The 14,618-nt window shown below is 38.4% G+C and overlaps 1 protein-coding gene across 19 annotated transcripts in view; it reads right to left on the bottom strand.

Moving 5' to 3' along the window:
- LOC108036224 (longitudinals lacking protein, isoforms F/I/K/T) overlaps positions 1 to 14,618 on the bottom strand; it is a 63,133-nt gene that overhangs the window by 25,214 nt on the left and 23,301 nt on the right. For 3 of the 19 annotated variants that reach the window (XM_017112217.3, XM_017112215.3, XM_017112218.3), the window contains exons 6-7: positions 3,244 to 3,600; positions 577 to 2,970 (exon numbers count right to left, since the gene is read on the bottom strand). The exons of 10 other annotated variants lie outside the window; for them this stretch is intronic. In XM_017112217.3, coding sequence (XP_016967706.1) covers positions 1,748 to 2,970; positions 3,244 to 3,600 — 1,580 coding nt within the window. In that variant the 3' untranslated portion in view covers positions 577 to 1,747. Of the gene's footprint in view, positions 1 to 576; positions 2,971 to 3,243; positions 3,601 to 4,088; positions 4,466 to 6,800; positions 9,084 to 9,240; positions 9,455 to 11,196; positions 11,490 to 11,995; positions 12,678 to 12,940; positions 14,599 to 14,618 lie in introns of those variants that run through there. 6 more of the 19 variants (XM_050887153.1, XM_050887156.1, XM_050887155.1 and 3 more) reach the window with 6 other exon arrangements.

Below are 14,618 nucleotides of genomic sequence, written 5' to 3'. Positions count from 1 at the left end.
CTAAAAAAGAAGATAACTAAATTAATTGAACTGTAGGCTGGAGAGTGCTGCTTGGGGTGGGTTTTTTCTTTTTGGCAGTTGCTGTTTGTTTTTTTGGTTTTGCTTGAACACATCGATAAACACGGCTGGGAATATGGATTCAGGTGGTGGTGTTTCAGGTTCAGGTTCAGGTTCGATTCGGGTCTGGTTACTTTTTAGTGGCATACAGAAACGAACGTTTAGATTTCGGGCTCTTAGACATAATAGATATAGGAATATTATGGCAATTGCTCCCTTTACAATTGATTTGCCTTGGTTTTTACTTAAGTTTAGCTCAGTTCGGAGGATGGTTGCCAGGATTCAAGAGTCCAAATCCAAGTTCCGGTCCCGAGGGGCAATCTAAAAGAAAAGAGAAATATATTAGGTAGGCTCGGAAAAGATCACATTAGATTAGATTAGATTAGAAGTGCTGGCTAGCTTATTCGGGTTGCCAATCTCTGGTTGGGGTCTCATCGGTCACCTGGAAAGAGAAATATGTTAGTATGAGCTCTTCGAAAAACTGTTTTCTACCTAACACACAAACATCAAGGCTTCGAATTTGTTTTGTCGTTTATATAATTTTATTTTGACCTTCTGTTTTTACAAACTATGTTTCAAAATATAATTTCTATAGATAAGTATTCATAATAAATGTTTAATTTCAATCAATTAATTGATTTACACACAAAAACTGCAAAAAGACGTATTTATTTTATATATATGCATATTGTTCTAATACAAATGTTTAGAATTTGTTTGTATTTTTGTTTAGCTTTATCTGCGAAAATATGTTTCAAAGTTTTACTCAGATATTCAGATGTACATTCAATTTTACTAAGTTCGAGTAAACTGTTTGGGGTTTGTAATATACAGTAGTATAAGTTTCTATCTTTCACATATTTTATGATTTTTTCCATATATTTTATATATAAGGATTTGAAAACAAGTTTCTACAAAGTGAATTTTGTAAGCCTCCAATTTAGATAACTTTACAATGCTCTCAAATTTATCCTTTGTCGGTTAGTTTTATTATTAACTATTTACTGATTTAAACAATTGAAATTTATGTGCACTTTTCTCCGAAAACGTTGAATTGCAGTAAAATTAATTTCCAGTGTATTTAAGTTATGAAAGGTTGTCCTAAATTACTTTTTTTTTGTTTTATTTATTTTTTTGAGAGCACGCACACAAACATACAGAATCAAGTTGTTTATTATACTTAATGTTAATCTACTTTCCGTTTATATAGTTTCTCGCCTATATTCTTTGTGTTATTTCCATGAAAATACTTGCACATTGATTAAAGTTCTTGTTTTCATTTTGTCGACTGTTTTTTTTTTGGGGGGGGTTTTGTTTTTTTTTTTGTAATTTTGAAAATTACGATAAATCAAACGATATACATAACCAATTATACTAAGTGTGAAGACATAAATGTTAAAGCCTAGTGAAATTAATTGAGTGCACACAGTACGGAGTTTATGCTTTTCCCTTTGCGAAATGTAAAGGTTGTTTTTGAAAACCGTGGGAAATCGACTTATAAACTTAATAAAATAATCAACAAATAAGAACTTTAAGATTAAATAAGTGTACACGTTTATAAAAAATGATAAAGCAAAAGGTTTTGTAATAATAATAATGAAACTGGTCTAAACCTCGAAAATGGTTACTTGTTTACACTCAACAATTGTTGTGTACTCACACCACCGGTGCATTTGCCTAAAACTTTCGCTTAGATCTTGCGGCCTCGTTTGCTCTCCAGCTGCGGCTTCTCCGGATGATGTTTGCGCACGTGGACTCCCAGGTTGCCCCGCTGCTTGGCCTTGTAGCTGCAGTACGGGCACGGATGACACGGCTCCTTGCCACCGCACTCGACGTTCTCGTGGCGGCGCAGCGTGGACTTCCAGCGATACTTCTTGCCGCAGTGGCGGCACACATACCGCGACTCGGGATCATCGCAGGGGCCCAGGGACGAGTCGCTCAGCGACAGTTCATAGGTCATGCCCGACGGATCGTGCTCGGACTCCTCCTTCATTGGCCGCGTGGTGAGAATGGTGTAGCTCTTGCTCGAATCGTGCATGCCCAGTTCCTCGGGCAGAATGGTCTCCACGCCATCGTCGTCCTGTTCGTGCAGCTCGATCGTGCTCTGGTGGTGATGATGCTGCTGCTGGTCGTGCTGCTGCTGGCCACTGGTCGTCTGCACCACCGTCTGGATGTGGTGCGTCTGCAGCTGGCCCGTGTGGATGTGATGCGTCTGCTGTGTCTGCTCGTGCTGATGCACCGCCTGCAACTCCTGCGGCTCGTGCTCGATGGTGGTTATGTGCGTTTCTCCACCGGAGGTCTGCATGTGCTCGGTGATCTCCGAGGGCGCAAAGCCAATGCCGATCTTGGTGCCGTCCGGCAGCTCTATGTCATCGATCTCGGCATACTTCACCAGATCACTAATGATCGCGGCAGATGCATTCGGGTTATTTAGATCGATCTCGCTAATCTCATACTTGGTGCCATCGGCCAGCTCGTGGTGCTGATGCTGGATGGCCTCGTGCGTCTCCACGATCTGCAGGTTCTGCACCGTGGGGCCAATGATCTTGCCACGCGAATACCGTATCCGCGAGGCAATGGGCTTCGAATCGGCCAGCTGCACATTACGCAGACCCACCAGGTTAATGGTCTGACCCGGGTGGGTGGTGATTATGCTTTGTACTTGGGTGTGTGTCGGTTGGGCCGTCTGGAGCTGGTGATGATGCTGCTGCTGCTGCTGATGGTGCTGTTGCGATGTCTGCGGCACCTCCTCGATGTGAATCGTTTGGTGCTGCTGATGGTGCTCCTGGTGATGCGGCTCCTGGGACACATGTTGGATGATGTGATGCGGATGTATGATGGTCGAGCTTGTGTGCGGATGATGTGTGGCAATTGTTGTGGTTGCCGGTATAATCTTCTTGATGTTGATTAGCTCTGCAATGGGAGGGGAATTTAAAAACATTTGTTAGTTCAATACAAGCTAAGATTTAATAAGAAAAAGGGAAAAGTTAGTATTTCTTTGCATAAATTGAGAGTTCGACAAGTTGGAAAACTTTTTTTTCATTTATTGCACAATCTTGCGTAAGTTTTTATCACTTTTAAGTATCTTCTAGATACCCTGGTTATTTCAACAGACAGACAAACATTTCATTAGCTTCTCTTATTCATTACATTTATGGCTATAAACAAGTTCATTTTTGGACTTACCGCACTCCGAGGAAGGCAACTTGATGGGCGTGCTGGTCAGAGTGGTGAGCGAGGGCTTGGGATCCGAGTGCGAGGCGGCGGCGGCGTTCAAGAGTTCCGTGATGGTCGGCGTGGGCTGGCCAGCTGGTCCGGTGACGGTGACCGCTGCTTGGACCTGTTGTTGTTGTTGCTGCTGAGCTGCCGCCTGTTGATTCTCCTCCAGCTTGGCGGTCGTTATGTTGCCCAGCTTCTTCACATGCAGCACGAATCCATCCTTGTTCTGGGTGATCACTATGTCATTGCTCTCCAGCAAACAGTCGTCCAGCTCGAACTCATCCTGGCCGCCCTCGGTCTGCTCGCCCTTGTCCTGCTTGGCTGCTGCAGAGGCGAATGATTGGAGGTTAGTAAAAGTTGGTGTTTAACAAATTTACCGCTTAGTGGAAGTAGTTAAGCTCAGCTCCTGTCACTAATAGTAATCCTTTTGAACTCTTTTTTTTTTTTCATTATTACTATTTCAGTTGCATCTTAACTCGGTAAAAACAAGCAAACAATTTTTGTCGGTTTCCGTTTTTAGTTCTTAAAGTATATTCTTATGAATAGAGTGTGTGTTGGTGGGTTGTGTTCGCTGTACAGGACAATTAAATGAGAACCAAGGACAAACAAAATATACCACAGCCAAAAAAGGAATAAAAACCGTGCCCCTAATAAAAAAGCTTAACTAACTTAGGGACTAGAGAAGAATTCAATAATGACACGTTTCAATTTTGGTTACAAAAAGGCATTTTTTATTAACATTAGAAGGTGGTTCTCTCTTTTTTTTACCCCCTCGTTGGATAACTCACCTGACCGAGATCGGTTTTTAAACTAAGAAATTAGGGTAATCAAGGAACTTTGCCCCCCTGGGACAAGGAATCAAAGAGACCACGGGCTAGGGAACGACCCAAGACCTTGGGAACTCCCCTGGGAGCCTCGCTGGAGCCCGCAGAACCCAATGATGTATCACTAAAGTGCTCCGGATGCTGGGTCTTTAGGTGCATATTGAGGCTGTGCTTGTAGCGCGCCACATAGGAGCAATGACGACACTTCTCCGTGGGCAGCTGGCCACACTCATAGCGCAGGTGCCTCGACAGGTTCTTCTTGTACGTGTAGGCCTTCTCACAGCGCGGACAAATGTGCGAGTTGTTCGACGGGGAGACATTGTTCAGCGAGGTGACCGATTTCACGGATATCGTCCAGGCATTCTCTAAAATAGTTGCGAGAAAGAAACGAAATAGGTTAGAGAATTTGTAATTTACAAAATAAGTGATAATATGGTTAAATAAAAATCATTTATGGCTTCTGATGGGAGGGGAATGCTATGTGTATGATATATATGTATGCATGTTTTTGTATAACCAACTACCAGTTCAATTGCACAGCGATAGATAGTAGTATGGTAGCAGAAAGACACATCGGTAGCTCTAAGGTTTACAATCTAAAGCTAAAAGTTAAAAACAATTTGATAAAATCTTACCATTTTAAACACACACTTTTTTACAAATTTGTTCAAACTTAAAAAGAAAGGAGGTAAAAACTTTATTTGAGGCTAGAACTTGGCCCACAGTTGCAGGTAGTACCGTCTACTATGGCGTAACGGTAGCAATGGTTTATGTTTGATGTAAAACAAACCATTGACCTGACTCTTGACCCTTCGTCTATGATGATCTGCAAGTAGGGAAACTGATTAATTCACAGAAACACAACCTGACGACCCCCAACAAACTGCCCGAAAATAAAAATGAATGCCCTGGTTTTTGTTTTGGGGTTTCAACATTTCAATATCAATCTTTATTATTCTTGTTGTTTGTTTTGTTTTTTTTTTCTGTTACCACTTTCTTCAAACAATGTGTATATAAACGATTCCATATATAATGCCATTTGTTCAGTTTTCGCAAAAATAACAATTTTTGGGGTTAAATGGTTTCTCGAAAAATTAAAACATAATCCCAAATGGTCTTAGCTTGGTTTTGGTTACATCAATTCTTGTTTTTTTTTAATCCTACCGCTTGTTATTACAATTATTAATAATTATTAATTGGTTTTTATTTTATTTCATGTTTTTAAGGTACTAACAATATCAGCTTCTTCGTCAATGAAAGTTTTTCTTGCCTTTTCTCATTTTTCATTTATTATTCCTGTTGTATAAATTTGTTTCATAATTTCGCCTTTTCCGTGGTTTCGTTAACAATAAATATATGTATATATCATTTATCAATTTTACTCGGTTTCATTGTTGTTGTTAAATATTACGCTACAAAAAATAAACAACTTTCGTTACAATTAAACTTTCCTTACGGCTCTTGTTCTTGGTTGTTCTTGTTGTTCTGGTAATTATTGTTTTTGGTTTGATTATATATATCATGTATATATATATAATATATATATCCGTTAATCGTTTTTAGACTGTTATGGCAATTTCTTTGTTCCAAATACACTTTACTAAAACGCTTTTTCTCGTCTGGTTGCTGTTTTTGCTTTGTTCAGTTTTCGTCTAAAATATATATATATTGGTATATGTATATGTCCTTGTATATATGTGTGTATATATATATATTTTTGGTTGGTTTCTTTGGAGTATATTTTGTTCATTATGTTGTAACTTACATAGTTAACTCTAATTTTTTTCATTTTTTCATGTTTTTTCGCAAACAATTTTCTGCTCTTAGTCGATAAATATTAATTAACAATATAACAAAAGTTAAAACATAAAGAGTTCTCTTGGTTAAATTAATGTGAAACGATATATATATATTTGTATGTGTAATAATATTAAAACAGTGTTACCAACTAATTTAAAGAAAAACGATTTAACAAAAAAGTTATGTCGAAACATTCCATGTTTCTTACCCTTTATCTCTAAGCTTTAACAGCAAAAAATAATCATAATAATTTAGCTACGCGCAACAAGGTCTTAGTAAATTAGTTTAACAAAAAACGTAAATCATACAGGTAAAGCGAATAATTCTCAAACAAAATTTCAACTAACTTGAAAGTAATATTTTCCCTATTTATTCAAAGAGTCCCACAATTTGTCTTGTTCGCTTGGTAGTGTTTTTTGGGGAGGTTTTTCTTTAGACTATTCATTTCAAAAATTGACTTTGGCAAATAGCCGCACAAGACAAATTATGAACAAACCTTTGAAGCATTGCACTTGTGGCAGAATTTTGTAACCAAATTGAAGTAAATCAATCAAAAATTTGCCTTTGGTATTTGGTTAGTTACGGGGGGAGGAGGTGAACGTGTGCTAATACCGACGAGTGACACTAAAACCGAATTCCCTGGGACTGAAAAGACCGGAAATTGGGTCAAAAATGGGTAGTTGCCTAAGGTAACAAATTTCCTTTTTTTTTCGTATATCACTAGCTGAATTTTTTGGGCCAGTTCAGTCGATTTTGGGCTTTTGGATTAGTGTCAATACGGTCTTGAAGCGCAGTTAGTACTTCACTATAATTGATTTTCATTCGTTTTTATCTTCCCTTATACTGTGTATAATTTGCCTAGTTCATTCGAGTTCATACAGTATTCTATTGCTCTTGCTGGTTTTCTGTATTCTGTATTCTGCGTTTTATATAATATTTGTTTATTGTACTGTCATATACATGTATGTATTTAGCATATATGCGTAGGTTTATTATCTGCAACCCAAAGATTAACAATCAACAAGCAACAAACAATATATATCCTGCGCTCCAGCGTCCTTCTAACTGCGTTCCTAACTAGAAATTATGTTTAGTTGCCTCCTGCTTAGGTTATAATATATATATATATATTCTCGTATAATTTCAATAATTTATCATTTATATATGTATTAAAAATTTGTTTGATAATGGCACTCTCATAGCATTTAGTTGTCACTTTTGCCGTCAAAATTTCACTAAACTCAATCTTTGAACTAACAACGAAAATGTACTATAAATTACACTTGTCAACAGAATCGTTCATCGTTTTTCGTCTCCGAATGCAACAACAAATCATATTGGTTTACATCATATATATATATATATCTATATGTGAGTATATTGTTCGATCTCATCTATGGCTTCATCTTCTCTAAAGCGTTGAATTTGTTATTTTCAGTTTTGGTGGAGAATTTCTAATGGCACAAAATGTTCTATTTCTTGTTTTTTCTTCTCTTTTTTTGTTCTGGTACAAAATCTTTTAAACGATTGGCACACACACACATGCACACACCACACACACACCACACACACACACCGAGACACTCGACCACTCATACATATACAATTATATTTGGCGATGTGAGTATATTTTAACCAACATCCTATCTTCACTGACTATCTTTCTTTTTAACAATTTCCTTTCCTTTCCTTAATATCCTTTTGGTTCAACAGACAACATTTTTGCTAATATAGCATTATATATAGTTCTATATGTGTATATTTTATGTAGATGTGGTTGTTTCCTCATATGTATATGTTTTGTATATATGTATATAAACTCTTTTTACTATTTTTGTTCTTGGAACCATGTAACAAATCTTCCTGCAATCCCATTTCTTTGTCCTCCATCTGCCTCTGCTAAACATTCGCGATGACTCTACGAGACTCAAAGTGTTCTATCTACTGGATGCACACAGTGAGGCCTCCAACTGAAGTCCCACTGTATGCATAAGCAGCGTGTGTGTTGGTGTGTCTGTGTTCCTGGCATAAGAACAACTTAAACAATAACCATATAGATGCTCGTTTTTGATGATTTTCTTGCTCTGCTCTTATTGTTTCCGATGTCATCCACTCGCGTTTCAGTTTCAGGTGTCTAGTTATTTTCGTGGTTGTGTGGCATAACAAGAATCGCATTAATTATATTATATATTAGAAATATATATATAATAGATATATATTTGGCAACAAATAAACACAGTACGTTTTGTTATATGCATTTCTGTTTGTTTTCTGTTTCTGTCTCGGCTTCTGTCGGTTGTTATATATGCATTCCTCTCATTTGTTAATTTCACTAAGTTTTTCTTGGTTTAGTTTCTATATTATTTATATATTTTAACTAAAATTACGTAGTTTTGGTTAGTTTGACTAAAATTGTTTTGCTCTTAGCTTCCTTGCGTGTATGTTTTCTGTTTCTGTTTCTGTTTAATTGTTATATTTTGTTTGTTCAACACTTGTTTGTTTGTTTGTTTGTTTGCCTCTCTGTTCTATTCCTTAGTTTAGTTTCTTATTTTTTTGTTGCTTTTCTTAGGTTTTTTTTTCGTTAATCTGGTTTTACATTTTACTAAAATCCTATAAAATGTTCACTGACTGCATTTAATATATATGTATGTGTATATATTGTTGTTCTAGCTTGTTAAATATTACGTTTTTCACTTGCACTTTAACTAAGTATTCCGTTTGTTTCATTAATGCTCAGCTTCAACAATAATTCTCATCATATATACTACATATATATAGATTGGTTGGTTTTCTCATTCTTTTTTTTTTATCCATTTTCTTTATAAATGATGTGGCATCCAATAAATTCGTTTTGTTGTTTGTTATTTGTAATTGTTCTTGGTTTTATCTAATTGTTCTATATATCATTTGTTCTTCTTGTTTGTTGTGTTTGCTGTGTTGTGTAATATACGTGTATATAATCATGTTCATGTTCTTCACTTTGATCAGATAGATCAGCTAGATCAGTTGATCTTCTGCCTATTGGGATAACGCTTATTCTATTTGATTTTAAAGAAAACATTATCTCATAAGTAATATTTGACACAGACACCGCTCTCAAGGTGTCGTTTTAGGTGGGAGCTTTGTGAAAATGCTTTGCCGCACATCAGACAGCGAAATTTTTTCTGTCCACCACACTCGTATCTGCGGGATACAACATCGGGGTTTGAGATTGAGATATATAGAGAGAGAGGGAGATAATAGACAGGTATCAGTATCACGCAACATCATCATCAGACAGACCGACCAGAGAGATCGCAATATAACTATCTGCATAGAAAGTACTGCAAAGAAAACTCACCTGATATGTCGTTGCAGCGAGCTGGCGTCCTTGTAGCTCTTCAGGCAATTGAATCTCGGGCACTGGTAGCGTCCATCCGGGTTGATGAACTTGAACAGATCGGAGAACTTCAGCTCGTACCAGTAGTCGCGGATCAGGGACTGCGCCGCGCTGGCCGAGGCGCCCCCAGTGGGCGGCGGAGTTTGGCTCGAGTTGGAGGCATAGCTGCTTGGAGCTACAAATGTATTGGTTTATCATTCGTATAGAAGGAGAAAAAGATAGAAAGATACACAATCATGAGTCTCGGGTTGTTCGATTTCGTTAGCACACATCTTACGCGTCTAGAGCATATATATCGTTTTGAAAAAGTAACAAGATTTCAGTAGTTAAAAAAAAAAAAACATTTTTGAAAGTTTGTAAACAATTTTAAGATAGAATTTGATAAGTTAATTTTCTTTTTTTGCATTGAGTATTATAAATTAAAAATAGTAATAGTAATAAATTGGTGATATTTACAGTTAGTGTGTGTTGCGGGGTGTTTTTTGCTTGATTTTAAATATTTTTGTATTTTGTGTGGGCGTGGCATGGTGAAGCGTGAGCAGAGCTAGCAGCAGTAGTTGCAGATTGGCTTGGTTTTATTGACTTGCTGGGTTTGCTTTTGTTTCTTTTACTATTTTAATTATTTATTTTTGAATGAACGCTGTGGGATGATGACTGAGCTTGACTGAAGATGATGCTGAGATGATGATGGTGATGCTTGATATGGGTCTGCAATGAAACATGTTTAGTAAACTGGACACGGCAGAAAGACATAGGTTTAGGCTCGACCCACTACTAGTTATACAAACGGTTTCTTGATCAATACAATTTTATTCGAGTTACAAAAATATTCATATATATGCATATAAAAAATACTTAGTTATGGCTCTGACATATAAAAATAGTTGACTTTTTGGGTTATAAATATATACGCTTGACTTAGATGGCTAGCTAAAATATCGTTTTCGCTTGTTATACTCGTGTGTTCACAAAATTCGTTTCACAAAATTTATATAGTAACTGGCTTTAGACCTCGGATTTCGATTTAGATTTAACTTTACTTCTTTGGCTGCTCTGTAAATATATATGCTTGTTTTACATTTGAACTATTTGTGTTTGCGGCTGTTTAGTTTTAGTTAAGTGTTGGTTGTACTTGTACTGTTGGTTGCATTTCATTTGTATTTTTGAGATCCTTGTCTATCAGTTAGTCATAATCCTAGCTAGCAAAGGAACTTAGATTGTATGAACTTAATCCACAAAAGTTAAGTGTTAGTTGGTTTCTTTTTGGAATTTCGCTGTTTGGCATGGCCTTCCCTTAACTACAGACTAGACTATATCGAAAAATGTTATACTTTTTGTCTTTTGGTTTTGGTTTTTGGTTTTTCTTTTCTTAGGAATGCAAAGTTTTGCGGGTCGCCGACCCCGAAGCACTACTCTCAGTAGTTTGACCCCCTATTCTCCCTCCCTGACTTAGTTTCGTTCACAATTTCTCTTTGGACTTTTTGGCTTACTGGACTAACAACTAAATGCTACCAATATTGAACTTAAATTAACTTAGGAAAAAGTCAGACTGGCTGAAGCATAAGTTATGATTGCGAAAATGTTGCGTGGTTGCGCTTAACTTAAGTCTAAAACTGCAATGACTGGAATTTTAAGCAGGCAGGTTGCTTTGCTCCGGTCGCGTTTGTATACCATTTACATGAAAATTAACCAAATTTATGCAAATCGCGTTCACCATACATAATACAAAGTGAAAGCCCGCATTTGTTTTTCTTTTGCTGTTCGCTAGACAAATAGAAAACGAAAAAAAGCAGCTCCTGCCCGCGCTTAGTAGATCATTGCAGTCTGTCCTGGCTGGTTGTTGGCATTTCTTTTGGTTAAGAACTGAATGGATATATATAAAAACTAAACTTCTTGGACTGGATGAGGAATAGATGATATATATAGCCCTCCCTATGCGGTGGCCTCCCACTTGGAGGCTATTCCCGTGGAGGCCTGCATCTGGAAGGCCAGCGGCAGGAAGTCCTTTTTTATTTTGGCAAAGTGGGTCTTGATGTGCTTGGTCAGGTTGTCGCTCCGCTTGGCCGCGTAGTTGCAGCTGGGGCACTGGAAGATGGGTCTTTCGGTGGTGAAGCGGCACTCGAACCGGCGATGGCGACTCAAGCTCTTGCGGGTCTTGTAGGATTTGCCGCACTGATCGCAGGCGTGCTGATACCAGGTTAGTACGAAATCTGCAATGTAGATGGCGGGTGCGGTACGGAGAAAGGGGCACACGAAGACGGATGGGTAAGTGTGAGTGGGTGAAAGTGATCGAGTTGAATTGGTTGATAGTTGATAGTTGATAGTTGATACTCGGTAGTTGATACTTGATAGTTGGTATACAATGATTCGTTTCCTGATCGTGTATGACTGACTGTTTAATAGCTGTCTTAGATTCTGCTTTACACTTTTCAATTTCTTTGTTATTTGAGCAAGTCAAGTTTGCTAAGCTACAAAAAATCAAGAGAAAATCATATAATAAACATTAAAATAAAATTCATAAATATTAAACGACTTAAAAACATGTCAAGCATTCCAAAAACAAAAATATTTAAACTATTATGACGGGAAATAAAAAATATATATATATATATAAAACATCGAGATCGCTTAGTATAAGAAAATTCAGCCCATAATATATGTATATTTAAAATAAACCCAAGTGGAACCGCCTTAAAAACTAGAAAAAACGTCTGTGTAAGAAAAACATCAAGTGTTAAGTAATTTATTTTTGGTTTGCAAATATTTCAGAGACACAAAGATATTATCGAACAGAGAAAGAGTTTAAGATTAAGACTAGGATATGGAAAAAAGGCACACAAAAAGCTCAAAGGATACACACGCGCTCATACACTCGCCACAAAGCGCACCCGCATTTGGGACACAAAAAGCAGACACATGAGAGAACCCAAGCAAGAAAGTGAAAAATAGACACGAATTATGTTGAGATCATGCTTATGGGGCGATATAGTGCGCATCGTAAGTACAACTTCGGTTCAAAATCAAAATCACAGATGCTATCTTGAAACCAAGGCTCATGTTCGACTTTAATGCAATCCCGAGAAGCACACTATATCGCACCGTATGTACGTGTAGATCAAGTTGAAACCCAGACAAAAACAATTCGAGGCGAGAGTTTACACAGAACAAAGATATATATCATAGAGTATATATATATAAAGAAATAAGTATGGTATATATAATACTGTAAGTGACAGACTTTTTTGCGGCTCGTTGCGCTGCGGCAGACAGTCGAGTTTTCCAGGACAAGATACGGTCGGCCTCAGAGATAGTAGTATGTGATAGTAGGTGGTAGATATTGGAGTAGTAGTGGTGGATGGAGTAGTGGGGTAGTACAACAGTATTGTTTGTAGAGACATCTAAAAGAAATTTAGTAATAAAAATAGGTTAGTGAAAAATTCGCACAATTTCCGCATTAAAAAAAAATGACAAAACTGAACGAGTGGAAAAATGGAGAACAAAAAACAAACTCGAAAACGAAAATATTGATGGATGAATCATGTGGGGATATGAACAAAAGATGGTAATGCAGGGGCGAGACAATGATAAAAAATGGATTGGGAATGAGAAAAGGCTAAAATAATTAAACTTTCTATCGCTGCAATTGAATACATCATAAATATAGTATATTGTATTTGGTGTTTTTTTTGTCGTAATTTATTCGTTAAAAAATATAATTTTCTCATTTTTTGTTTCGTTTTGACTTTGGATAAATTAGGTTTTAATATTAGGTATACATGCTAGAAATGTATGTGGTAATAATAACTTAACTAGTCGTACAATTTGGTGGCATATCATTTGGAATAAGTGCATTACAATTATAGATCTACCTCCTTGGCTCCCTCTACTTGCGAGAGCAGAGCTAGGTGGCTAGTTGAGTATTTTGTATTTTTTGGATTAAATCAAATTGAAATTACTCAACTTGTAGTAAAAGATTTGATATTCTCTCTTGACTTTGTTTTGCTTTTTGGTTTCAACTTAAATGACTAACAAATAGTTTGGGGTCCTGGACACTTCTTGGGGTAAAGTAATCCCACATCCCTGTCATGCTTATAAGATTACAAATTCGTGACGGTTCATGGTAGTTATCGTTGGATTTAGGAAAGTTTTGTGTGCTGATTCAACATTGTAATATTGACAAATTTTAAGACACATTTTGTCTAGGAGCGACTCACAAAAATACATAATTAAAATTATCTTTCAAAATGGAATGTCTACGCTTGAGATTCTCGTACAGGGCAATACATATAGTAAAATGAGGTTCTTTGGGGGGCAAGGAAAACGTATGAATACAGTTAATCGAATACGTTGAGCTTACGCTCTTGACAAAATAAAATGAGAGATTCTTCGAGTTTCAATAAATAAGATACATATATAGCTATAACTAGAGTCGAGCTTAGTTATTGTTGTAAGCAAATGGCATCGTGTTCATCAATCGCTCCTTGAGCAATGAATTTGATATAATCTGTAGGCCCAGCTTCATGTTCCACTCCTCGTTCATCAGGTGCTGCACCTTGCTGGGCGTCACCGGTTCCGGCTTGATGCCGAGCGCTGCTGCAGCCTCGGCTTGTGCGGCCAGTGCCGCCTCCTCGTCGGCGTCCAAGGGTCGTCCTCCTCCTCCGGATTCGTTGTTGTTCTTGGCCTGCGCCTCTGCCACGGCGGCTGCTGCTGCAGCTGCCGCTGCTGCCTGCTCCTCGACCACGGCTGCTGCCGCGGAAATCGCTGTGATGGCACCAGTCAGCCCATACGTGGGTATCGGCATAATGTGCGGCGGCAATGGTGAAGTGCATCGCGAACCCGGCAGATTCTCGTTCTCGTAGTTCTCCTTGCGCAGCGACAGGTTCTCTGGGATGGGACTCTCGCAGCCATTGTGGGAGCCAGCGCTTCCCACACTGGCCCCACAATCAGCGCTGGAGCCGCCACCGCCGCTACCACCCATCTGCTGCAGACCAGCCAGACCTCCGCCCGACTTGAGGTCCAGCGAGCCGCCACCCGAGGTGCGCGATCCACTGCCCGTTGTCATCTGGGCAATTGCCGGCGGGATGCCGTGCTTGGAGACCAAGTGGCGCACCATGTGGTACTTGCGCCGGAATCGAGAGCTGCAGAATTCGCAATTGAAACGCGGCGGAATGCCAATGCACTCGTCGCGCATGTGCCGCTGCAGGTGGCGCTTGCGCAGGTAGCTCTTGTTGCAGACGGCGCAGTGGAATCGCTCCTTGTACTGATCCGGATCCGCATCGTCGCTGCCGAAAACGCTGTGCTTGTAGTCGTACTTCAGGTCTGCTGGGATCGAATCAAAT

Source organism: Drosophila biarmipes, chromosome 2R, assembly GCF_025231255.1.
Source record: "Drosophila biarmipes strain raj3 chromosome 2R, RU_DBia_V1.1, whole genome shotgun sequence".
Lineage (NCBI taxonomy): Eukaryota > Metazoa > Arthropoda > Insecta > Diptera > Drosophilidae > Drosophila > Drosophila biarmipes.
This window is presented reverse-complemented; position numbering and strand designations above follow the sequence as displayed.